This window comes from Eschscholzia californica, unplaced genomic scaffold (genome assembly GCF_041429995.1).
Source record: "Eschscholzia californica isolate CP2 unplaced genomic scaffold, dmEscCali1.0.p SCAF_1, whole genome shotgun sequence".
Classification (NCBI taxonomy): Eukaryota; Viridiplantae; Streptophyta; class Magnoliopsida; order Ranunculales; family Papaveraceae; genus Eschscholzia; species Eschscholzia californica.
This window is the reverse complement of record NW_028238198.1, coordinates 13,125,663-13,153,106: the sequence shown is the minus strand read 5'-3', so window position 1 is coordinate 13,153,106 and position 27,444 is coordinate 13,125,663. Positions and strand designations below refer to the sequence as shown.

Below are 27,444 nucleotides of genomic sequence, written 5' to 3'. Positions count from 1 at the left end.
GAAGTTAGCCGCGAATTACTTCGTAATTCGACGATCGTAGTTGGTTTCTAGCTAAACACTACGACAGCTAAATCAATCAGACTTGATGATCTTCTTCATCAATTGTCTTAGCTGACATATTGCTCGCATTTCCATCTTGGTCGAAGGACATCTCCTTCAACTCCTTCAGAATACTCAAAGAAGCATGCCCTTCTTTCTTTTTACTTGTGGGGAAGTCTTCATCTTGCATCGGTGCCAAAACCACTTTAACTCCATTCATGTAAAAAGTGTAAATGTTCTTTTCTCTGAGGTGAACTGTTTTGTTATCGAATTGTCATGGTCTACCCAGCAATAGATGACAAGCTTCCATCCCAATGACATCACATAAAACCTCATCCGAATAACTTTTACCGATAGAAAAGGGAACACGACATTGATGTGTTACCTTTACTTCACCCCCTTTCTTGAATCAGACTACTTCGTATGGGTTTGGATGTGGTTGCATAGCAAGGTTCAATTTAGATACCATTTCTTTAGAAACAAAATTCCCACAGCTACCGCCATCAATGATAACATTGCAAAGTCGTCCATGTGACGAACACCTTGTTCTAAAGATGTTAGTACGTTGGGGTCTAGCTTCGATAGCTTTAGGTGCTAGCATGGCTCGTTTAACAACTAGAGCTGGCAAATCTTTGTCATCATATAGGACTTCATCTTCTGTAAACTCCGACAAATTTTCCTTAGTAATGTTGCCACCATCGTCATGAGCAGCTCCAAAGCCCTCAACTTCTTCACTCACTAGTAAATTGGCATTCTTCTTTCGACATTCAGCAGACTTATGCCCTTCTTTCCCACACTTGTAGCACTTCATTTTTTTCTCCCACATATTTAGATGTAATGTCACGACCTCCCGGATGGAAATCTGGTGTACCACTTTCCTTGATTCTGTCCACGCCCTTTGGAGTAAGGTGCTGGTCCAGAACTTTGTGTAAACGAAGGTCCTGTTTCGATCTTTTAGGTTGAGCCACCTTGACCATTATAAGCCCCTATTTGCACTTGCCCTCTGTCCATCTGATTTTGCTGATTATTAGGTCGTGTTTGTTGTGATTCAACCTTCATTGCCAACTGAACAGGACTAGCCAATGTCCAACAAGGATGTAACTCGACCCAATTTCTTATATTTGGCCTTAGTCCCGTCAAATAACGATGTATAACTTGTGTTTCTGATTCGACTAGGTTTACTTGAGTCTTTGTTTTGTAGAAATCTTTGGTATACTCACGAACTGAACGGTTCCCTTGCTGAATGGATTGGTATTGTTGGAACAACATACCTTCATAGTTTAATGGAAGAAATTGACTTCGAATCAGCCGTTGCATCTTTGACCATGTTTGAACTCGCTCATTTCCTGACTGCATTCTTGTCATTTGTAATTGTTGTCACCAAGAAGATGCATAACCTTTTAATTTAACTGCGACCAATTTCACCTTTCTATTATCTGGAAGTTCCATATATTCGAAAATGCTGTCCACTTCGTTCAACCAGTCCAAAACTTCCTCAATTTGTTCTTCTCCTGTGAAATCCAGAATCTCAACTCTAACATGTAGATCTTGATTACGTTGAATACCGGGGTTGAAAGCAGGTTGCCTCTCATAAGGTCGTCTATCCATTTCTTCATCGGAAGATTCTACTGTAGGAAATTGTGCTTGCACCCTTACTTGATCTGCTTGTCTTCTTCGATGATAAGTTTGCTGAAATGCGTTAGCACGTTGTTCTCTTTGTTCCGAATTAATCACATTAACAAGTCCAAAGATTCCAGCTTGCTCCAGGCAATCACAAAGCTGAGTAATCTGCCTTTGAAGAACCTCTATGTCTTCTCTACTAACAGTATTATTTGTTGGTACACTTGCTTCTGTAGTTCTTTGGTTTTTCTCCAAGTTATTACCTCCCCCAGCCATAGATTAGCAGAATCACAAATCTGTGTAGCTCTGATACCACTTAAAGCAAACAGATTAGTACTAAAGCAAACAGATTAGTACTTGCTTCCTAAAATGGGAAGGAGAATACCCCAAACACCGTTGGAGCCTTGATTTCTTGAGATAAAACCAAGGAAAAGACTTTGGGAACCCTTTGCTAGGGGAAAAAACCTTTACTATTACTATATTTTACAAGATGTAGACTGACTTACAAACTAGAGAGCTTCCCTACTTATAGGCCACACTATTACATTCCCTAGGCAATTACTAGACACTTCTTAAGACTAAACTCTTACATTACCTAGACACTGCATTAATATTTATATTTTAATGATCTTTGACTAATTAGACTATTGGCTTGACTGCTCCAGACCCTAGAGAATTTCTGCAATCTTCTAGAATCATTTGCATTAGAATCGAAAGTGTAATTTCTTGGACAATCATTTTTAATAAAAAAATATCAGCTGTTTGGCTTATTACATCCATTTGCTAAGCTTTAGTTTTAGCAAATCTCTTTGCATATTAGATTTACGAAACACTCACTTAGATGGAAATAATTTGTAGATACTTGACCTTAAGGATAGTAATACTCAAGGATGTGTTCCGGGAGTTCAACAAAAAAATAGGATGTGTTCCGGGGTCTCTAACCATTTGTAAAGAGCCAGGGCATAGGAATTGGAAACAATTCAATAAATAATGAATATAGATCTATGGCCATTACCATGGCCTGAGATAATCATTTAACATTTCTTACGTGTACTTGTAAAGAGGAAAATATCAAGATATTGAAACAATTTAAGAACTAAGCATATGGAGTTGGATAACTTCAACTTATTGACATTCCAACTCAACATCAAACATCACAAATATCTTTTCCAAAGGTAAAATCGAAGGCCGTCATGAGTTCTTATATTCCAAGCTTTCACTCTCTACCATGCCGGTCAACTTGAGGGGGGGAATGATAAGCTATACTAAAACAAGCAAATCTTTGATTATGACAATATATCTTTACTGTAGTATTATTTTCCATAGTTGTTTTGATATCACAACTGTAAAATCTTATGTAAAACACAATTCCACTTAGACCTCTAATCTGTGACCCTAGCTAAAGGGGGTACCAGAGATTCAAACAATACATGCAGCTAACTAAACAAGTGATTGAAGATGCTCAACCAAATTGCAAACTTGAGTTTTATTTTCAAAGTTAGAGAGGAAGTGGAGCCAGTGAGTTGTTAGTTCCAATTAAATGACTTTTGGTAAAAATATATGATGAAACTATTGAACCCAAATAGATGCACCACTTACCTATCTATTTTTCGCCATCTTATAATAACAGTTCATCAAATGTCAACCCTCACTCGGAAACTTTCAACAACTTTCTCTCCCGGGTCTCTCACGTCTTGGGACACTCTTTACATTAGTGCTCTATTGACTGATTAATTAAATACTCCATTACTATCTATTGAGCACACATAGATGAACCAACAAACTTACTAGCCCGTCTACTTATAGTAAGTAATATCTTCAATAATGCATACAAGATATAAACACATTATTCATGGCTTCATTTACACTTCTCACTTTCTTCCTCTTCTTCTTTTATGTAATTGTTTCTCTCTCAACAATCTCTGCTCTGAATTTCGAGGGGAAAGTTCTGTTTTCTCTTTTTCATAGATTTTCCCTACCTAAAGAGCAATACGATTTCATCAGATCGAGTTGGAACTTATCGTATACAACTCCATGCCACTGGAAAGGTATCAAGTGTGATCTTAACCTCAACGTAATTTCCTTCAATCTTAGTGGTTATGAGATTTCTGGACAATTAGGACCTGAAATTGGATTGTTAACACACCTTCAGACAATTGATCTGTCCTACAATCGATTTTCTAGTAGAATCCCTAAAGAGTTGGGAAATTGCAGTCGTCTTCAATACTTGGATTTAAGTTTCAATGACTTCTCTGGTATAATCATTCAAGAGTTGGGAAATTGTAGTCATCTTCAATACTTGGATTTAAGTTTCAATGAGTTCTCTGGTAGAATTGCTAAAGAACTCGTTAAGGATCTGCAGTTGTTGAGTTATTTCTGCATTTCTTATAATGCTAATCTGATCGGAGAAATGCCCGATTCCTTATTTGAGCTGAAACATTTGAAAGAACTTGATCTTGATGGAAATAAATTCTCAGGTTTAATTCCAAATAATGTCGGCAATGCAACAAATATGATGAGTTTAAAGTTGCGGGGAAACTAATTATCAGGAGAAATACCTAAGCCCATGTTTGAGCTCAAACGTTTGAGAGAACTTCATCTTGGGAGTAATAATTTCTCAGGTTTGATCCCAAATAATATCGACAATGCAACAAATATGAGGAGTTTAAATTTGTGGAAACATAAATTATCAGGAGAAATACCTAAGACCTTGTTTGAGCTCAAACATTTGAAAAATATTGAACTTAATTCGAACAACTTTTCAGGTTTTATCTCAAATAATGTCGGCAATGCAACAAATATGATGACTTTAGATTTGACTGGAAATAAAATATCAGGTGAGATACCTGACTCCTTGTTTGATCTCCAACATTTGAGAGAACTTTATCTTGGGTGTAATTGTTTCTCAGGTCTGATCTCAAATAATGTCGGTAATGCGACAAGTATGAGGAGTCTAAAGTTGTGGGGAAACAAATTATCAGGAGAAATACCTAAGACCTTGTTTGAGCTCAAACATTTGCAAAATATTCAACTTAATTCGAATAACTTCTCAGGTTTTATTCCAAATAATGTTGGAAATGCAACAAATCTCTCTTTTCTTGACCTCTCCAATAATTGTTTATCCGGTACAATACCAACTGAAATTGGAAAATGCAAGTCCTTGAGTAGTTTACACTTGTCTAGCAACAACTTGTCTGGCTTACCTCATTCGTTCGGTAATCTAACAAACCTCCGTGTCATAGAAATTATCGGAAACAGACTAAGTGGAACCATACCTTCATCCATATGTGAACTTCAAAATCTTTGGGCCATTCTTTTATCCGAAAATCAGTTGTCAGGCTCACTTCCCCCATGTATCGGTAACTTTAGCCAAGATCTTGATGCATTGGATTTACATAGCAATCTATTGGTAGGTCTTATCCCTCAAACGTTTATAAATGGAAACAAATTGCAATTGCTAAACCTTAATGATAATTTATTTCAAGGGGATGTTCCACGTTCGCTGATCAATTGTAAAGAACTAACATTTCTTGATATTGGAAACAATCTCATGAATGGTTCTTTTACCTTTTGGTTGGGGTCTTTACCAAATCTATTTTTTTCTTTCTCTTCGATCAAATAATTTCCATGGGCCACTTGAACACCCCTTGCAAACTGATCTTTTTGCATTTCCAGAGTTGCATGTAATCGACATCTCCAATAATCATTTCACAGGAAATTTATCATCAAAATATTTTTATAGATTTATTGCTTTGATGAAGGCGACTGAATGGTATTGGGGGGAGTCAGATATCACATTCAGCAGCTACTACGAATATGAAAATCCTATGACACTAATGAACAAAGGAATAAATATGTTATTGGAAAGTATGAACGATCATTTTAAGGCTATAGATTTTTCTAACAACATGATCCAAGGAAGTATACCTGAATCAATTGGTGATCTCAAGTTTCTGAAAATGCTTAATCTGTCTCACAACAATTTCTCTGGCCACATTATATCGCCGTTGGGAAACTTAAAAGAGCTCGAGTCATTAGATCTTTCAAACAACAATTTGTCAGGAGATATCCCTTGGGAACTTGCGAGTTTAACATCCCTTGAAGTGCTGAACCTCTCACATAACCAACTCACTGGAACCATACCAACCAGTAGACAATTCAACACATTCTCAAACACTTCTTTTTACGGGAACCTAGATTTTCTCAAACACTTCTTTTTACGGGAACCTAGATTTGTGTGGGTTTCAAGTGTCAAGAGAGTGCAAGGATCATGTGGAAGTGACTGAAGTAGAAGAAAGTGAAGATGATTTAGAGGAAATTAGTATGTTTGATTGGAAAACCATGTTGATGGGTTTCAGTTCTGGACTTGTAATTGGAATTGTCATAGAACATATTATATTAGACGGGAAGTTAACAAAGATACTCCTACAAAATCTGATGAAACACTTCATTTGATCAAATGTCTGGTCTCCAAATGGCTTGACGAATATTATGCTTACTAGTGTCTTATTTATCTTAATTGTACTATATTATTGACCTAAATCTGTATTAAATGTGAAGCAAAGTGAGGATATCACATCTTTCATTAAAAATAATAATTTAAATTAGTATTTTATTATTGTTGTGTTTATCTCAAAATTATGTAACCAATATGTTTTTTTTATTGAAACTGTATCCAATATGTTAAGTCATCCATGTATTTTTTTTTCATTTCATATGGTTGACCACTAGTGAGTAACTGATGTAGTCGCAGCGGAATTAAAAGAAGAACAATATAAATAAACGAAGAACGATAAATAACTGTAAATAAATTAAACTTTATTAAACTTTAAGGGGTTTTTCTCTTCAATATGTATCATAAACAAAGACTGGACCTCCTTTTATAGACTACTGAACTTTCCTAGATAGACATAAACTGGATTTTTCTAAATAATAGAAAGACTAAAACTTCTTCCTAAACCTAGATTCATTATGAATCCTTCTAAATTAGGACTCTCCTAAACTTCTAAAACGGCCGACTAGGCCGCGGGCGCGCGGGCCCATCCCGTATGCGCCTGCATCAGCTCCCCGTTCCCCAGAAGGTTCGTCCCGAACCATTTCGATGAAGGAAACAATGTGAGCCACCTGTATACTCTGAATTCCGCCATGGCGATCCGTAATGCCCACTTCGAAAGGAGTTTGCATAAGAAGTGAAGGATACTAATTTGCAAGAAATCACCAACAGTATCCTCATATTGCAATGAGTCACGCCAAACTAACATAAGTGAATTAACAACATTTATCTCGCCATCTTCCCACGATAGGCTCAACCACTTTACAATGTTCAAGAACGCGTGAGGTACTATGAACAAGTGTGAAGTAAGAGTAATTGTAACGAATCTCCAATATACTTCAGCAATAGCCGAAGTATAAACATAACCAACGCTAACTGAGATATCGATATGGGACGATGTAGTGTAGATATGCCACGCAAAATTTACTTTCCCACGTTCATCTTCATGAAGTGTATACAATATAATTCTATCATAATATATGAACTTATGAAATACCCGAGTTAATACATCATACTGTCGACAAACCAAAGTTGACAAATCCGTGTATGGAAGTTTAACGTCGATTTTGTATGCACGAAAGATTCCTACCACATAGTTTTTAATAAGCCCTTTCCGAAATAAATCTCCTTCATCGTATCATCAAATTCATCGACTTCCGTTAACTGATAACTATCTATCTGGGTGTAATCATAAACAACTATACTATGTTCTATATCAGTCGTAGGTGGGGAAATTTGAATTGTCATATAAAAAACCAAACTCTTAACAAGTTCAGTATCATCAACTCTACCACCAAGCGTTTTCACAATCTTAACAGCACAAAGATCGATAAGTTTTGGTTTAGTTGGAACTAGAACTGAAAGGACAGCATCAACAGCAAGTGGAGCTAAGAGAGTGGAATATTGACTTACAACTTTGTCGTTAAGAGAAGTACTAGTAGATTTGATGAGAGATTCACGATCAGAAAGCTCAACAGGAACAGCCATGACGGTCAATATATCAAGTGATCTCCGTCTGAATTTATTCGCAGGTTGAAATGGATGATTAGTCCCTTCGATGATTTGCGTAGGTAAGCATTGTCTGTTGAGATGGTAATAGCAATGTGGATTAAACAATGGGCCTTGACCATTACTCGATGGAGGATTAAATTCTTGATTGACCGCCTTTGGTGATTGAATTTCAAGATACCCAACAATTTTGATTTTGTCATCACAAGCACATTCAGTACTATTTGCCATTGCTAGGTGTTTGGTGGAAAACGAAAATTTTTCTTCTTTGTTCTTCTTCTCTTGAGATGGTGGAAATCGATTTCCATCCGCTGAAAGACGTAATTCGGGTGGAGATCCCACCATATTATCTTCGCAAGTTTAAATGGAGAACGACGGCGATTCGGGAGCAAACAGCGGTGCTGGAACAGCAGGTTGTATTACTTCTTTCTTCTCAAGACCATCATTTTGCATCCAAGTCTCCTTGGCGATAACTGGTACAGACTTCACGAAGTCGGTTCGACCGGCTTCAATTGCTGCAACATAAGTATCCTCATAAGTATCCTGATCAGATTCCAAAAACACATAAATTCCATTTTCAAATTTGTAGTAGAGGCTATCTTTAGTGCTATCAGTAACAACTTTTGCACCCTTAACATAAGTATGCTCACTCTTAGAATTCTCTTGTAACATATAATCAGGAACATCGGAAGCCAAATCCCTTACAAAATTGTGAAATCAGCACTACTACCTTTACGCTTCTCTCCCGAACCAAAAGAAGCCCAATTCATTCTAAAGTTCTGCTCAACATTAGGCATCAATGCCCCATTATAAGTTTGTAAAATCCTTTCTGCCGCAGCAAGACTTACAAACTCAACAAAACCATAACAATCAGATTGACCCGTTTTATTACGAATTACTTTCACATTAACAACCTCTCTAGTATGAGCAACATAACCATGAATATAACTCTCTTCCATCCAAGGTTGCAGATTACCGATCCAAAGATTTCGAACCTCATCAACACTAGTTGGTTGAGAGGCTTGATACGAATGTTGTTGTTGTTGCTGTTGAGTCATCATGTAAGGTTGAGCTTGTTGTGGGTTTGGTGGTTGTTGATCCATCGGTGGTGGTGCCATTAAAGGAGGTGGTGAATATGGTGGTGGTGTATAAGAGTACAGAGGTTGTGGTGAAGATTGGTAATGACAAGGAGACGGTTGTGGTGTATAATAGTTTGATTGACGCGTTTCTAAAAAAGAAGACTGTAGAGGTGGTGGTGGTGGTGGTAGCGAAGTTGATATTAGAGGTAGTGAACACGATGGTGAGTACGGTGGTGGTGTATACGAGTACGAAGGTGGTGTATAAGAGTACGGAGGTGGTGGTGATGGTGGTGGTTCGGTTTTGGTCGGATAATAAGAGGGCGGAGGTTGTGATGAGTTTTTTCGTACGGTTTCTCCCGGATTCCAATGATAATCGTACGAATTCTTATTCTCATACAAACATGATGCACATAAACATCGATTCGTTATCCCTTGATGAGTATAATCCGATTGAATATAATCATCTTGACGAATAGAATACGATTGATACGGATTTAACTGGTCTGGAAAAAAATTTCCAGAATCACTAGCCCAAAATTTTGGTGGCTCTGAATACCACATGATGTAATCGCAATGGATTTAAAAGAAGAACAATATAAATAAACGAAGAACGGTAAATAACTGTAAATAAACTAAACTTTATTAAACTTCAAGGGGGTTTTCTCTTCAATATGAATCATAAACAAAGACTGGACCTCCTTTTATAGACTACTAAACTTTCCTAGATAGACACAAACTGGATTTTCCTAAATAATAGAAAGACTAAAACTTCCTAAACCTAGATTCATTATGAATCCTTCTAAATTAGGACTCTCCTAAACTTATAGAACGGCCGACTAGGCCGCGGACGCGCGGGTATGCGGGCCCGTCCCGTATGCGCCTGCATCAGTAACCTTTTCTATTTCCTCTTTAAATCTATTTGGACTACTGCCTTAATAGGATAACCTATTTTTACTCCATTTTGCTCGTTTGGATTTAATGTAGTAAGGTGAAACCATAATTTATTGAATTTGGATTATTAAAAAGGTATAAATAATTTAGTTTGGTGGGCTTTAGGTAGTTGGCCTTTAGGTCAGTAGTTTAGTTGGTCTTAGGCCCGTTTGTTTCAAAAGTTTAATTTCGGTGGTTATTGTATTTAGGTCCCTGAGACACGGAAATTTTGGCCCCCAATCCAACATGGACTGGGACAACAAGTAAAAAAAAACAGTATTATCTTCCCACAAGAAAATTTTTATTCCTAGCTAAACCGACTAGTATTTAGGGAGAATTACTGAAACCCCCCACTTTTGACAATGCGGTTACTGAAACCCCTCACTTTCATTAGATTTAACTTTAATATTTTCAATATTACTTTCTTGCCCTCTTACGTTTTACCCCATCTTTAGGTAATGCGTTTACTGAAACTCCACCTTTTATTAGTAATTACTGAAACCCCCACCTTATATTTTACTAGAACAAATTAATGGTCAATTTCAGACAAAAATGGAAACCTAGTTGGACAAATCCCTAATTCGAAGAAACCTAGCTCGAAATTGAAGAAGTTTCAATGGAGTACACCACTAATTCGAAGATTCATAGCTCGAATAAATGTAGTTCCGATCGGCAATCTTTAGAGAGAGATGGACAGCTTTCGAAGAACCCTAATTCGATTAAAGAGTAGTTCGATCAGTACGAGAGAGAGATAGAGAGGGAGAGAGAGAAAGAGAGATGTATTACCTGGATTCGGCAATCTTTAGAGAGAGAGACACCTCGAAATTATCTCTCTCTCTCTCTCTCTCTAAAGAAAGTGGGGGGGGGGGGGGGGGGGGGTTTCAGTAATTATTAATAAAAGTAGGGGTTCTAGTAAACGTATTATCAAAAGGTGGGGTTTTCAGTAATTCTCCCTAGTATTTATTCTCTCTTATCAATCTTCATATCTTTTTCAAACTCTCTTTCTCACGCATCTGATTTTGTGTAGCTTCGGAATAACAATGAGAAAGATGATCAAAAGGCAACGACGCTCGATGCCGATTCTGATCCCGGACGATGTCATCACCAACAACATCCTTATACTTTTACCAGTTAATTCTATCTTAAGATTCAAGTCAGTATCTAAAACCTGGTACTCTCTATTCTCTAACCCTAATTTTATTAAACTTCACCATAATAAAGCCATTCAACAAGACAAAATTAATCTCATTGCCCGTAACAGGTATACTAACAGACTATACTCCATTGATCATGATTCCTTATCATCTAACAAACCTCTCCGTTGGATCGATTACCCATTCATCTCTATTAATAACTCCGAGCTTCGCCTAGTTGGTTCTTGTAATGGTTTGGTTTCTTACACTACTATGAATTGTTATGATGGTAGTCTTAGGTTTTATCTCTTGAACCCATCAACCACTGAATATAGAGAGCTACCACCACCACCTATTAATCGTAAATTAACTTGTATAAATGTCTCATGTGGGTTTGGTTATAATTGGAAGCTTGATGATTACAATTTTATCGTTATTTATAGCAATAATGATGAAGATTCATACGACTACGAATACTTAAGTCAGGTTTGTCTCTATACTCTTGCCTCAAATTCGTGGGAATTCATTGACAATATTCCATACAAGATCAATCCTAAAAGATGTGGTACCTTTCTTAATGGGGTTCTTTATTGGGTGGCAATTCCATGTGCAGCAGCCCACTACAATAAGGTTTTACTTTTATTTGATATGGTTGAGAAGAGATTTAAACAAGTAGCGATACCACTATTGATTGCCAAATCGTTGTCGGGAACGGGAGCTCTTGGTGTTTTGGGAGACTATCTATGCGCATTTTATACTATCCCGGAGGATCATACTGAAGGATGTGTGATGAAGGATCGAACTGAAGCATGGGTTATGAAGGAGTATGGTTCTTGGACTAAGGTTTTCACCATTACTGAAGACTTCCATGTTACTCGTTTCAAATTCGTTAATTGCGTGGAACCGTTGAAGTGTCTCAATAACGGTTACATGCTATTACAGAAAGGTTTTACGGATTTACTTCTATATGACCATAAGCAAGAAAAACCTACAATTCGTAAGCTAAGTTTCCCGTTAGTTTGTCAAGCATTGGCTTGTGTTGGAACTTTAGTTTCACTAAATTCTAAAACTTATTTGGGGCAACAATCGGAGAAAGTTCCTGAAAAGAAAGTTTCACACGATTCCTCAAATTTGGTGCAAGAATCGAACAAAAGGGTTAAAAGACAACGAGGGGGACCGTTGCACGATTTACTTAATTTGTTCCGTTGACCCTTAAATTTGTATTTGCTTAGGCTTAGGGTTAGTATGTGGGCAATAACTTTTGTGTACCTCAACTTTCGATTAAGTTCACTTCATGTATTAAATGAACCATGAATTTTAATTATATTTTTGATGAATTGATATAGATGCATATTTCTAGTATTAGAGATTGTATGAGTTTTTTTCATTTGTCATGCTATGTTTTATGTTTTAAATCATGCTATCGTGGTAAATTTATAAGATAGGACCAACGATTCATCTTGAGACTTGCAAATTATCTAGTAATTTACTATTTCTAACTTGTTAACTTTATTTTTAGGTTTGTAAATCAACCTTGATTCGGACACACGCCTCACTTGTGACCATAATTTACATGTACTTGGGTGTTTTATATAGCAAATCTCACAGCTAAATTGTGACCATATAAGTGCCACGGAACAAGTAGATCACTTCAAGTTATTTACATTCCAACTCAACATCAAACATCATAAATATCTTTACAGATGATTTAACCAGAGGCCATAATGAGTTCTTATAATTTAAGCTATCACTCTAAAATGTCAGTTTAACTGGAGCGGGAATTATATGTTATACCTAAACAAGCAAATCTCTGATTACGTCAATATATCTTTATTTCAGAGATGTTTGAAGTATTTTTCACATTTGTTTAAAATTGTATGTAAATCATAATCTCACTTAAACTCTCACCTCTATGACCCTACCTAAGGGCAAGTCAACCTAGAGTTCGGCCTCCCAAGTTTGAGGACCCCTGAGTTTTGAAAGGCCCTAATTTTTTTCAACTCCAATGGTGGGCTCCTAACAGAAGCTCGAAATCTAAATTATGTATACGTGTAATGTACGAGTGCGGATTTTTTTATTTCAATTTTCAACTATAAATTATTAATTTCAAATATAAAATTAAAGTTTGATATTATCTAGAGAGATAGAGAATTTTGAAAAGATAAAAAAAAAATAGAAAAAGATTGAAAAAGAAAAATTTAAATAGTTTAGATTTTTTAAAAAAATAGATAAAAAAAAATTAAAACATTAAATTTGACCGTTGGGGAACTTCCAACGATCACATTTGGGATTGGGAGCCCCTACCGACTCACATTGGAGTTAACTCAAAAGGGATCCACCCAAATGTGACCGTTGGGGAACTCCCGGTCCTGGGAGCCCCACCCCACCCACATTGGAGTAACCTAAAAGAGGTTCAAACTTTAAAACAATTTATGCAGGGACAAAAACAAGTGATTTTATATAAACAAAGAACTTGAAGATACCAAGTTGATGATACCTAAAAATTGAAAGCGTTCCTTATTAAAAACAAATTTTTTTAGAAATAGACTACGATCTACGTTAGTCGTTACAAGGTATTCATGCATCATGAAGATGTGATGAGCACGATAACTGCCTAATTTAAACCACAATGATAGAGGTCTAAACCCCGACAATATGAAAGAAGTTTAAAGTCCGACAAATTTATTACAATATTTATTTTATATATTGCTAAAATTACATAGGACAAATGACAAACTACTTCCACCGAGACTCGATCCCACAACTTTATGAGCTTAATAGGGTGTCCAGCCGTTACACCAAAGTGTGGTGGACCTTCTAAAAACAAATTATGCTACATTGAAATGACATCAATTGTAACCTTGAGTTTTTATAAATAAAATAATCAAAAATTGAGAAGCACAGCCAGTGGTCCAGTAAGGTTGTTACTTTCAATTACATGACTTCCGGTAACAATATATGATGAAACTATCTAATGGATGTACCACTTAAACTCCACTTTCTTTTTTTCTTTTCTTTTTTTTCTGTTGAGAAAACTTCACTTTCTTTTGATCTCAATTTTAAAGGGGTGACCAATACGTGGACAACCAATTTTCTTATATGGACAACTATTTTTGGGTCAAGTGCGAGTCAACTATGTTAGAGTTATTTGACTTTGATTTAATATGGGGACACACCTCCATAAAGCCTTAAGTATTAAGAGTTAGTGATTTGTGGACCATTAACAAAAACAATGTAAAAATTGACATCTTCATCTTCTTCTTCGTTCCTTCAGGGCTGGTACTTCAGAGGTGGGCAATACCAAGATAATGGCTGTGAGAGAAAGTGGAAGAGAGAAAGATTCTGATTTTTTTTTCTCGCAAGAACAACCCAAACAAAGTAATGCTTTTATCATTCAGATCTTAACATTTCATGGAGACAATAAGAAGAAAAAGTAGAATACTAAAATGATTTACCCATGGCATGAAATTTGAAGAGATATAGAGTAGTTATATTTACTCTTGCAACAACTACACTGATTTCACCATTCTCTAGGAGGCCCTAGAAATGCCCTAACTTTCCCTGTTCATTCCAGTGATGCATCTTCCACAACCCTCCAGCCATCAACCCTAAAGACCGTTCCTATGCAGATCTCTTTAACTACTCTAGGTCCTTTCAAAGTGGAATTATTCAGTTAACATTTCAAAACGGATTGTTATTAGGAAATCACACTTCTCTGATTCATAAATGCAAAGTACCATCAACCCTTGTGGAAACTAATTTTGAATCCAATAGTTGTTATAATCTGAGATGTGTTTCCAATTCAGAGGAATAATAAAAATTGATGAAGAAAAATTTCATGGATTTTGGAAGTATTAATCAAAGTGATTGTAAATGTTATTCTCATGATTTGCCCTAAATAATATTAAATCTGATTTTAATTCTTCTTCAGTTTCTTTACAATGTCGCTCCAAAATTTCTCACTCTACAAATTTATTAGTGATGAGGATGAATTAGTAGAAGAAGGTGAATAATAATTCGGGTTTTGGAAAGAGAAAAGATAAACTTAAATTAAAACTTCTAATCCTCGGAGGATATGAATGAAAAATCATAGAGTGTTGTCCCCTCAAAAATTGTTGTCCATATAAATTTTTAAATTTTTCTAGTTGTCCAAATAAAATAGTTGTCCACATAAAAAAATTGGTTGTCCATATATTAGTCACCTAAATGAGACGGTTGGTCAAACGTCAGTCCTAAACCCCAAATTTTCAACAACTTTCTCTCCTGGGTCTCTCACGTTTCAGGGCACTTTCCATTAGTGCTCTATAAACTGACTAAAGACTTTGACTATTAAGTACACATGGCTTCATCTAGACTTGTCACTCTATTCGTCTACTTTTTTTTGTACCAATAGTTTCTTCAAAACAATCCTTGCTTTGAAGGATTAAATCAAATTTCTTAAGAATAACTCCTCGAAAATGGAAAACAGAGAACGATTAATAATAAACATCATGTCGATTTTGGAAATAAAATAAAGAAGATAAGGGAGAAGAAATAGGGAAGGAATATTAACCAACTCACAAAATAAGTTGTAAATTGTGAAAGAAAATATAGTGGGTAGTAGTTATTTTAGGAATATCCTAACTGATTTTGGTCGATTTATACTAATACCCTTCTATTTTGATTATCCCTATCTAAAGAGCAAGGTTATTTCATCAAATGTGATCTTTATCAAAAGCCCAACAAAAATGAACAATCAGACTTATACCTCTCATAACCAACTGAGTTGTTTTAATATATAGGATTATCCCTATCTAAAGAGGGAGGCTATTTCATCAAATCGACTTGGAAATCGACATATACAACTTGATGCCACTGCAAATGTTTCAAGTGTGACCTTAACCTCAACGTAGTTTCCTTCGATCTTAGTGGTTATGAGTTTCTGGTCAATTATGACCTAAAATTGGATTGTTAACACACCTTGAGACAATTGATTTAAGTAATAATCAATTTTTTAGTACAATCTCTCAAGAGTTGGGAAACTGCAGTCGACCTCAATACTTGGATTTAAATTACAATTACTTCTCTAGTAGAATTGCTAAAGAAATCGTTAAGGATATGCATCTGCTAAGTTATTTCTCCATTTCTTCGCATAATAATCTGATTTGACATCCTTTTGTTTGAGCTCAAATATTCGAAAAACTTCATTTATTTGGAAATAGTTTCTCAGATTTTATTCCAAATAACGTCGACAATACAACAAATATGACGAGTTTAGATTTGATACGAAACAAATTATCGGGAGAAATACCTGGTTCCTTATTTGAGCTCAAACATTTGAAAGCTTCATTTATCTGAAAATAATTTCTCAACTTTTATTTCAAGTAATGTTGGCAATGCAACAAATATGAGGAGTTTAGGTTTGTGGAGAAACAAATTACCAGGAGAAATATCCAAGACCTTGCTGAATTTCTTAGGTCATTCAGCAAATATGAGGAGTTTAGATTTGGCTAGATATTCGCCTTCAATCTATTGGTAGGTTTTATCCCTCCAACGTTTCTATATGGAAACAATTTGAAGTTGTTGAATCTCAATAATAATTTATTTCAAGGGGATGTCCCACTTTCAATGTTCAATTGTAAAGAACTAAAGTATCTCGCTATAGGAAACAATCTCATAAATGGCTCGTTTCACTTTCGATTGGGGTCTTTACCAAATCGACCATTTCCATGGGCTGCTTGACCACCCATAACAAACTTATCTATTTTCATTCCAAGGTTGTATTTCATCCACATCTCCAAAAATCATTTCACATGAAATTTATCATCAAAATATTTTTATAGGCCCAGAGCCGTGCGCCCTGGGTCCCCACCATAGAGGGCCCACTCTCCCATGTTTCTCTACTTCATAATATATATGTGGCGTATTCAAGTAAACTTTCCCAAAACAGAAATCCCTAAATCCCGTTCTTTTATAAAAAATAAAAAAACAGAAATCCCATTTAATATGGTATCAATAGAGGGGGCCACTCTCCCGTGCTTTTCTCCTTCAGTAAATTTTCCTAAACAGAATTCCCAATTGATATGGTATCCAACCTTTACTTCCTCATTAGGTGTCAATTCTTTATATGTCAAAAATACATTGTTATCTAATTGCTAAATGATTTGTTATTTTTTTAAGGTCGATTTATTTTAAATTTTGTTTCATTTTACTTATAATTTTGTTTATATTTTGTTTCTACGTCTAGTTAAAATTTGGCCCCGGGTCTCGAAATTCTCAGACACGGTTCTGTTTATAGCTTTAGTGTTTTGATGAAGGCGACATAGATATCCGGAAGAGTCGGACTTTATGGGCTACTACTAGTCTACTACTATGAATACGAGAATCCTATAGCGCTAGTAAACAAAGGAATAAATATGTTATTGGATACGATAGACACTCAGTTTGAGGTTGTAGATTGGTTAGAATGTGAGGGACCCTTAATGCATTACGACCTAACTAACACTCAATCCCATATAGTGGTTTACAAAAATTGATACAATGACTCTTGTTATACTTTATTTTCTTTTTGACTCTGGAAGGACCCAATATTTTTGTGTCAGTACTCTTCTTTAAAAGGCCTAAAATTTTAACAAAAGTGTTTGTTGGAGGGTTCAAATAACGAAAAACGTTAGTTGATTATCTCAAAGTCAAGTTAGAAGGACAAAAACTTGAGTTTTTACAGAAAGTATTTCATGGGATATATTATGTACCAATAAGAGATTGAAATTTAACAAAAGAACCACAATAAAAGTACGAATGTAGCCCACCTTTGTTAATGCTTCTTTCTCTTCCTGTTGTATCCCTCCTGAGTCCTGCCAACGGCTCCTACTTGGATCTCCTCTTGAATTCCTCCCTAATCTATAAGTTCAATTAATTTCTCTCTTAACATTTTGATCTTTACGTTCAATTCATCTTTTCGATTTGCATTTGCATTCTTTTAATATACACGAATAATAATTAATATAAAGAACAACAGAGATTAAGAGTCTTCTTTGAAATTAGTTAAATTGGAAAACATCAGTTTTAACCTAAAACAAAGAACAATTGAGAATTGCACTTTTCGATTTTATTTGTTGAATTCTTATGCTTTATTAATTTTAAATGTTACACAAACACGGTTGCTAAAGTGGAAAAAACTATGAAAGAAGAGAAAGATAGATACGAGAAATAAAGATTTTTCGGCAGAACATCGACGATAATAACATGACAACGAAAAGACATGACATGATAGTATGAAGAAAAAAGAAGATTAAAAAATAATAATAATAATAATAAAAATAGAAAGATTTTCGTACTTTAAATACAAAAAGGGAGAATTTATAGGGCTCCCTTATTTTTGTTAAAAGGGCCCCCTCAGTGATAATTTATCAAGTAAAATGATTCATGGAAAGGCTTTTTAACAAAATTGGGGAGGCCCTGTAAAACTTCCCATACAAATAAGGGAGTTTAACTAATTTTCAATTAAAAGAGAGATATCCACATAAGTAGGGAGACGAAGACCATTTCCCTCCAGTTTTCAATGTTTAAACCTTATATTCCAAAGTAAACAACACGGAGGCAAACAAACCCCACTCTGTCTATTGACTTATTAAAGAATTTGACTATTAAGCATAAATAGAAGAACCAACAAATTCCCTCTCTCTATTTATAGTTAATAATATCTTTCATTATGAATACAACAACATATTATTCATGGCTTCATCTGCACTTCCCATTCTCTTTCTCTTCTTGTTTTATGTAATGGTTTCTCTCCCAACAATCTCTGCTTTGAATTCGGAAGGGAAAGCTTTGCTTTCTCTTTTTAATAGATCTTCTGAGGTACACTATTTCATCAATTCGAGTTGGAACTCTACCCACCCAACTCCATGCTACTGGAAAGGTATTTCTGGTCAATTAGGACCTGAAATTGGATCGTTAAGATACCTTGAGACAATTGATTTAAGTGATAATCAATTTTCTGGTATAATCCCCCAAGAGTTGGGAAACTGCAGTCGTCTTCAATACTTATATTTATATAGTAATAATTTTTCTGGTAGAATTGCTAAAGGATTCTTCAAGAATCTGCAGTGGCTGAGTTATTTGTCCATTTCTTGGAACTTTCATCTGACTGGAGAAATACCTGATTCCCTATTTGAGCTCAAAAATTTGAAAGATCTAGACTTCAATACAAATTATTTCTCAGGTTTTATCCCAAATAATATCGGCAACGCAACTAGCATGAGGTGTTTACATTTGGAGGATAACAAATTGTCAGGAGAAATACCTGAGGTCTTGTTTAACCTCAAACATTTGGAAAATATTGGTCTTAGTGGGAACAATTTCTCAGGGCAATGCAACAAATATGAGGAGTTTAGATTTGTCTGAAAACAGATTATCAGGAGAAATACCTAAGGTCTTGTTTGATCTCAAACATTTGAGAGAGCTTGATCTTAGGAGAAATAATTTCTCAGGTTTGATCCCAAATAGTATCGGCAATGCAACAAAACTCTCTTTTCTTTACCTCTCTAATAATTGTTTATCTGGTGCAATACCCACTGAAATTGGAAAATGCAAGTCCTTAAGTGATTTATACTTGTCTAACAACAACTTGTCTCGCTTACCACCTCATTCGTTAGGTAGACTAACAAACCTCACGAACATGGAAATTATCGGAAACAGACTAAGTGGAACTATACCGTCATCCATATGTGAACTTAGAAATCTCGAAGTCCTAATTTTATCTAAAAATCAGTTATCTAACTCCCTGCCTCCATGTCTAAGTAACTTTAGCCAAAATCTTTTTATATTGGATTTACAAAGCAATCAGTTGGTTGGCCTTATCCCTCAGATGTTTATAAATGGAAACAATTTGCGATTGCTAAACCTTAATGATAATTTATTTCAAGGGGATATTCCACGTTCATTGATCAATTGTAAAGAACTAAGGTATCTTGATATTGGAAACAATCTCTTGACTGGTTCTTTTCCCTTTTGGTTGGGGTCTTTACCACATCTATTTTATCTTGTTCTTCGATCAAATAATTTCCATGGGCCGCTTGAACACATCTTGCAAACTGACCTTTTTTCATTTCCAAAGTTGCATGTCATTGACATCTCCAGTAATCATTTCACAGGGAATTTATCACCAAAGTGTTTTTTTAGATTTACTGCTTTAATGAACGCGACTGATTCATATCAGGGGGACGATGACATATCAGATTACTACTCTATAAATCCTATGGCGTTGGTAAACAAAGGAATAAAGATGACACTGTATAGGATTGACCTTCAGTTTATGGCTGTAGATTTTTCCAACAACATGATCCAAGGAAGTATACCTGAATCAATTGGTGATCTCAAGTTTCTGAAAATGCTTAATCTGTCTCACAACAATTTCTCTAGCCATATTATATCGTCGTTAGGAAACTTGAAAGAGCTTGAGTCGTTAGATCTTTCAGACAACAATTTGTCAGGAGATATCCCTTGGGAACTTGCAGGTTTAACATCCCTTGAGGTTCTGAACCTCTCACATAACCAACTCACTGGAACCATACCAACCGGTAGACAATTCAACACATTCCCAAACACTTCTTTTGACGGGAACTTAGGTTTGTGTGGGTTTCAAGTGTCTAGAGAATGCAAGGATCATGTGGAAGTGACTGAAGTAGAAGAAAGTGAGGATGATTTAGAGGAAACTAGTATGTTTGATTTGAAAATCATGTTGATGGGTTTCAGTTCAGGACTTGTAATTGGTGTTGTCATAGAACATATCATATTGGATGGGAAGTTAACAAAGATACTCCTACAAAGTCTGATGAAACACTTCATTTGATGATCGAAAAGTCTGGTCTCCAAATGGCTCGATGGATATTGTGCTTACTACTTGTGTATCATTTCTCTTAATTATACTCTATATTATTTATCTTATTCTGTACTCAATTACTGTCTTGTTCGTTACAAAATTAGAATATCCTTTTCTCATTTTCTTTTAATCTTATTTGTACTGCTGCTCGAATAGGATAAACTATTGTTCCTCAATTTAATTTGGGGGTTTGAATTTAATCTTTTCAGATCCAAAAACATAAAATGCTTCCATTTCCGACCCAGCCGACATAAAATCACTCTTGAATAAGTAACTCTTACATAAACAACAAGGCCTCCTTTACTTTACTAGACACAATGCACATTAATTCATCTCTTGATTAATCAGTTTGCTTTTATTTTCATTATGTACCTGTTCTTTGTTAATTCATCTTTTCATGTTTGCTGCTTCTACATTAGCAAACATGAAATTCCAAAACAATGTTATGGATCGTTTCATATCATTCAACGAATAATGATACCATAAAAACAAATTATTTGTATTGAGTATGACTTGTTTCAAACTAATGGTCTTTGAGAAACAAGCATTTATAAACTAACATATGCTCAATCACTACTAACAGATATTTTAAAGCACTATCGTAACCTTGTAGTATTTTTTTCGAGAAAAAAGCTCTATTATTTATCATGAGCCTCAACATCAGAGAGTACCTTCTTTGGTTTGATCTTCTTCTGTTGATACTTGGCATATGAATACCACACACCACCTGCCGTGTTGATGACTAACCCTGTCACATTCAGAGCATGTACTTGCACACCGCCAAGCAATACAAACCCAAGGGTCTGTGGAGAAGAAAAATAAAATTGTCAGAAACATAAAAATTCTTTCGTTCAGGTAATGCTATATATTATCTTATTAGATAAGAATTGTTTACTCACTGTGGATCCGACCCCCTTGAGAACTCCGACAATGGTGGTTGTGAGTGCTGAGTTGACTATGGTACATAAGAACATGGTGAAATTGAGGACGATGCCCATCACCAATGAAAGAATAAGAATCACTAAAAATGGTAAAGAACTAGCCTGCTCATATAAACAAAACATTCATGTCAGAATCCTAGAAAGTTATTCATTTTCTCGAAATGTAGATCCTTCACATCATCTTAGGAGACATAATTCATTTTCTCGAAATGTAGATCCTTCACATTATCTTAGGAGACATAATTAGTTCTTTTATCTTCGCATGATCTTTTTCTTTAGCAATAACTGTAGGGAAAAGGCAAGGGGGTTTCAGAATTAGAAACCTAAAGGAGCCTTGACATTCACCTCCAAGACTTAGAAAGGCGGCAGTTGTTAATGGAAGTTCAATTTGATGCTTCCAGTATCCACAAACCAAACATAGACCTTTCACAGCAAAAGACTAGCATGCACTACAACAAAGGAACTGCAAATCCAAGGATTCCAGGTGCCGAACACTAAAGACTCCCACGAATTCAGGACTGATTAACCGTTGTCAAACAGGTCTAATGGATTGTTGCCGAACACCAAAGACTTCTAGTTACTAAGATTTCTAATCTTTTAGGTAGTGCATTCACAAATCTATCAGCCAAACACACCATGAAATATGATCACTAGGTAGATAAGAATATTTCTAATTTTTAATCCTATCTGAAATTCACTTGTTTTCATGATTGATGAACTTTTAAGCTACAATTAGATTATAGAAGATCTACCAACAGCACATTAATGAAGCGCAAGATTCAATTGCAAAGCATTTTAACCAAATTGTAGCATAATATAAGTAGCTGATTCAAATTAGATTAGATGATAGAAGTTTTGGATCGTAACATTCAATATAAAAAGACAATCTCCAACTACATCAATAGCTTTCGTTTACATTCAAGGGTACTTAAGACAATGGGTTAACAAAAGCTAAGAAAATATGAAGGATACAACTGATCTAACTTGATCATCCGGAAAATCGTAAGGTAGAGCGTTCAGGATCTAAGATTGATGAGCTGCTAAGGGAACATAGTTCGTCCATTGAAGAAAACAGGATTCCTCTATACTACCCAAATATCAATGTCATAACTTCTTTGGTATAGTGCAAAAAGAAAATATTCTACTATTAAATATAACAATGCATTTCATTTTCAAATCTCAACTACCCGTATGAAATAATGTAAACGAATCTAACTTCAAGGATATTTTTCTAATCAAAAGAAAGCAAATGGTATAGTATATCTTCGTGTCTTTCGTGCATCGTACTTTTTTATGTGGAACTATATAAATATAAAAACGGCTCATTTTGACACCGTGGATCAGCAAAGAAAAGGATAAAGTCTTCCAAAGAAGAGAATCGCAAAATTAGGCACAAAAACACAAATAGAACCGGATAGCAAAAAGAATAAGTTCCACAGCAGATGTTAAAGAATGGTAACAAAGATGTACCCAAGAAAGGATAGCCATAATATCTTAAGGGGATGGAATAGAAAAAAAGGTTTACCTTTTCAACTAGTAAGGAAAGGGAATGTGGGAACTCTCCTGTGATTATTATAAGAACTAACAAAACTGGAAGAGATAGTATTCCATTATAAAACATTATCTCCAGGGAAGTGAGCCCATCCTCTGCACCAGACTTCTCCACAAGAACCAGGTACATAGTCTAAAAATCCAATTATTATAATAGTGAGAGCAGCGAAACCAAGTTGATAATATATTTGAAAGAAAATATAAATTTAACAATTGAATGTAAAATTCTCAATCCAGCATAATCTGAGCTCATATTGGAGCAAGTCGAGTTAACTTTACCTGAAAGAAGACAGATGTAAGGGCCATGGTGTATCCAAAGAGGTCAAAGGAAAAATCTCCAAGTGCGGCAATGATGACCCCTAGAGCAGTAAACACAACTGAAAGAGATACCTAGAAAAGTACAAGTGATGTCATAAGGATTTAAAACAATTTTCGCACTAAATGTATGGTGCATTGATTTAGATGTTTCTTTCGAGGGAATGTATTCATATGACTAAGCTTTTACAAACTATTGGACAGATGGAAAATACCTATAGGCTATACCGCTATAGCACTGATTCGTTGAGGGAACCCAAACGAGTAGCTTAATTCTTCAAAAACATTTCCAACCACCAATCATATGTATATGCGGTTATAGAAAATGTGTTTCTTAAAGTAGTAGATATTAGATAAACAAATGCATCTCCTAATTATGTAAATGTGAATAAAGAGTGAACTGGATATTGGTGTAATCAATGTACAAACTACAAGGCGCTCTAGATTGAAGCACATACCTGTGTTGGAGGCTTCCCCTTTCCAGAAAAGAATCCAGCTACCAGGACAGCAAGTGGTGTAAGTCTTTTCAGCGCAATATACATAGGAATGTTGACCCCTTTTAAGCTAGCTAAAGCAAATGCCACATTTGCATTATAGAACAGTGACACTGGGAATAGTTTCTTTGCAGTCACCATGTTTAATTCTTTAGCCTTTATATACCCCATAACTCGACCAAAGTGTATAAGCAATGCTGTCGCCAGTTGCTAACATACATCATAGAAAATAACGAACATCCGTATCAGCAAGCAAGAATTAGAATCAACTGTAAGAGATAAATGTACAACATGACTATGATTTATACCTGTATAGTTAGAAGAGTCATTGAGTACGAATACTGCATAAGAACAGCCTTGTTGATAAAAACCATGGCCATAGAAGCGACTCCATAGGAAAGAGCAGCAAACAAACTACAGCCGACACATGCCAAACAGAACTGATTTAGAAAACCTTTAAGCTCGCCGAAATATTTGGTTCAAAACAGATATGATCGTAAAGCCCAAGTTGGAGCAAGAGCTACACCAAGATTTCTCGGTATTGGACCTTAGCACTAACACCATTATAAATGGTGTGGAGAACCTCAAAACTCTTGACGAATAATACTTTGGGGTTGATGCGTTTGCATTTTCCTGATAGGGTGGCCAATTAGGAGAAAAAATACATATCTCTCGGAGGGGTTGGAATCTGTCCTTTTTTGCTTTTTTCTCGTTTGGGAGTCAGTAAGATGTTAAAAATTAGTTGTTAAATCTTAGTATTAGTGTGGGTTTTGAACCCAGTTCACAAATACGAACCCCTCGTAATTTTACTTGTTTGGGTTTGGCTTGTAAAATAGTTTGCCTTTAGATAGATACCAATTAAATTTGCTTATCAAACTGAATTTCATCGGGTGCCTCCCCACCAACTGAAATACCAAGAGTTCGGATATGGTCATACAGTTCTAAGAATTCATGGGGTTTCCACTCCACCAACAAAAATTGACTTACATCTAAATCACAGAAGTTTGCATATGACTCTATAATGCCCGAAAGAATCATATAAAAAGAGATCACCTAGCTTCATACCACAAAATAGTTACGAATATCATAATCCCTCTACTAATTTAAGCCTAAATCAAGTTAAACCAAGTATGATTAACTATATCCGAGACACAATTTCAACTCGTTGCTCATCAAGGTGTTTGCTGCCAATAAATTGAAACATCAGCAGCTCAAAACGTATTAACTGATTGAGGTAATCAAGTCAGGTTAGAATAATTTACCTATAATTCATTTAATGAAGTGGGTTAACAAAGATCTAAACATGCATTAAAGATCTAAGCATGAATTTAAGATCTAAACAGAGAATTAAAGGTATAATCAAATCATAGCTTATACTGACACAAATTATCACCAAATTACTGAAAAACAAAAGGAAAAAAAGTACACATTTTTGGGTTAGTAAATTTTCTGCATTATAACCCTAATAAAGCAAATAAAGTGATGAAGTACAGAGAGAGAGAGAGAGAGAGAGAGAGAGAGAGAGAGAGAGAGAGAGACCTCAAATATGAAGTGGAATCTGCAGCAATTACAGTTTCCATGGCGATTAACTTGCACAATTAATACCCCTGAAAATCACTCGATTCTCACAGGTACAATCAATTCTCCAAAATTAAACAAAAAAAATTCACATCTAACTCAAAATTTAAAGAATCTTGTTGAATTCAATAGATAATATGTAATTACATCGTTTGATTAGATGGAATTGTGCAAAGGGATAAAACGAAAAAGATAAACTAGGGTTTTGTTTGGTTTTGCTTGAGAAAATGAAAAGGGAGGTGGGATTGAAATCTCTGAATCTTTGGGATCTGGTTTTCGTTTCGACGATAGTGTCAAGTGGAAAACAATTTAATAATACTAATGGAATAGTCCAACAAGAAATTTTTCCATTTTTGGACGACAGATGGGGCATGGGACATGGACGGAGATTTATTTGCATGTGAATCTTTAATGAACTCGGAGGGTATTTGATTTGATTTTTGCAATTACTAATTTGTGATTTCCATTCGAGGTGAAATCGGTAGTTATTTAATTTGAATTACTCCTATTAAAGTTATACATGGTATAATGTATTTGTCGGACTTTTAAACTTCTTTCACGGTGTAGGATTTTTAGGTCTCTTTAATTTTTTGATTTACCTTAGACAGTTATCGTGTTTATTACATCTTCATAATGTATTAATGTCTTTAACGACTAACTTATATCGTAGTCGATTTCTCAAAAATAGGTGAAGTGGTTTCTATCTATTTTTCTTCTTGCGATGATTCATATCTATGATTCATATCTATGATTCATATCTATTAAGTTTGACATGTTAAAAAACAAATCTATTTAGTCGGGGAATAACAATTTTAGTGGTTTTTTTTTTGAATGAAAATTTTAATGGTTTGTATTTTCATTTAACAAGTAAAAAATCACTTTTAATGAGGAAATAATGTATGAAAAGTCTAAAATGTGCGTCTGAATAGGGAAAAAAACCATTAAAATTTTTTTACATTTTTTTAACTGTTAACGACATATATAAATGTAGAGAAACCGCAGAGAGAGACAGAGAGACAGAGAGAAATCAACCGAGAGATATAGTATTTCCGGCCAAGGGCCCTCTCTTCTTCGTCGGATTCCTTTCACGATCAACGTGGAAATTATCATTTAATGTTTTTTTCCATAGTTTCTTCCATCTAATTTCAACTTTTTGGAATAGATAAGAGAGATAGAGAAGTATAACAAAAGGGAAGAAAGAAGGTACCGGAAGAAGATCAACTTTCCATCTTGGGTAAACCATCATTAGAATCAATCTTCATTGACATTGTAAGTTTGTGAATGACTTTAGTGAAGGGATTATTCTAAGTCGCCATTGATAGAGAAACACATTGAGATCAAAGAGACTATTTGAAGCAAACAATTGTGATATTATTAATGCTTTACAATATCTCGAAAACATCATCCCATTCCTTCGAGTATATTTTCTAGAAAAAATCAGTTGTTATGGAGACTCTAGAATAACACATCATTGATGGACAAATTATTCTGGAAGAAGATGACATCTGCATTATTCGGTTATTTGCAACTTTTGTTTTGTTATACAAATGACATACAAAAGAGAGGGAATCGCCAAGAAGTATTGCAATTCGATCAACAATTTCAATCTGGCAGTCTCAGAACCTCTCCGGATCCTCAAATGGTTGATTAGATAGCTACGTACATGCCTAATCTAAGCATATAAATATTTAAGTATAATAAAGTTTAGACCTTTAGGATATATTTGACGTGCGGGAATCGATAATGTGATTCTTGAACACTGTTTGGTTTGCGGAAATGTAGGGTGAATCCTATTTCAGGGGAACAGGATTCCCTCAAAATGAGGTAATAGTAAACCCAGG

The 27,444-nt window shown here is 35.2% G+C and overlaps 5 protein-coding genes and 1 pseudogene across 6 annotated transcripts; 3 read left to right on the top strand and 3 right to left on the bottom strand.

Annotated features, from left to right (window-relative positions):
- Positions 1-3,504: 3,504 nt before the first annotated feature.
- Positions 3,505-6,114, top strand: LOC147564258 (uncharacterized; annotated as a pseudogene).
- Positions 6,115-7,297: 1,183 nt separating this feature from the next.
- Positions 7,298-8,065, bottom strand: LOC147564257 (T-complex protein 1 subunit delta-like). Its single transcript, XM_086669646.1, has one exon. It carries the CDS (start codon positions 8,063-8,065, stop codon positions 7,298-7,300), a length of 768 nt encoding a protein of 255 aa, XP_086525772.1.
- A 15-nt stretch (positions 8,066-8,080) lies between these two features.
- LOC147564256 (polyadenylate-binding protein RBP45A-like) lies at positions 8,081-8,838 on the bottom strand. The gene is made up of 2 exons (XM_086669539.1): positions 8,451-8,838; positions 8,081-8,382 (listed from the first exon to the last, which is right to left on the bottom strand). Exons 1-2 carry the CDS (start codon positions 8,836-8,838, stop codon positions 8,081-8,083), a joined length of 690 nt encoding a protein of 229 aa, XP_086525665.1.
- A 1,901-nt stretch (positions 8,839-10,739) lies between these two features.
- Positions 10,740-12,227, top strand: LOC147564255 (F-box protein CPR1-like). Its single transcript, XM_086644869.1, has one exon. It carries the CDS (start codon positions 10,770-10,772, stop codon positions 12,069-12,071), a length of 1,302 nt encoding a protein of 433 aa, XP_086500995.1. The 5' UTR covers positions 10,740-10,769; the 3' UTR covers positions 12,072-12,227.
- A 6,348-nt stretch (positions 12,228-18,575) lies between these two features.
- Positions 18,576-20,886, top strand: LOC147564254 (uncharacterized). The gene is made up of 2 exons (XM_086669431.1): positions 18,576-19,210; positions 19,254-20,886. Exons 1-2 carry the CDS (start codon positions 18,576-18,578, stop codon positions 20,692-20,694), a joined length of 2,076 nt encoding a protein of 691 aa, XP_086525557.1. The 3' UTR covers positions 20,695-20,886.
- Positions 20,887-21,202: 316 nt separating this feature from the next.
- Positions 21,203-26,116, bottom strand: UTR7 (UDP-N-acetylglucosamine (UAA) transporter family). Of its 2 annotated transcripts, none has more exons than XR_015226447.1 (7): positions 25,565-26,116; positions 24,334-24,439; positions 23,990-24,235; positions 23,496-23,606; positions 21,890-23,349; positions 21,624-21,846; positions 21,203-21,527 (listed from the first exon to the last, which is right to left on the bottom strand). XR_015226447.1 is itself a non-coding variant. In XM_086644892.1 (7 exons), exons 1-7 carry the CDS (start codon positions 25,603-25,605, stop codon positions 21,363-21,365), a joined length of 972 nt encoding a protein of 323 aa, XP_086501018.1. In that variant the 5' UTR covers positions 25,606-26,116; the 3' UTR covers positions 21,203-21,362. The 2 variants fall into 2 exon arrangements, 1 of the variants encoding a protein (XP_086501018.1); XM_086644892.1 differs by having other exon boundaries at positions 21,624-21,767; positions 23,191-23,349.
- Positions 26,117-27,444: the final 1,328 nt, after the last annotated feature.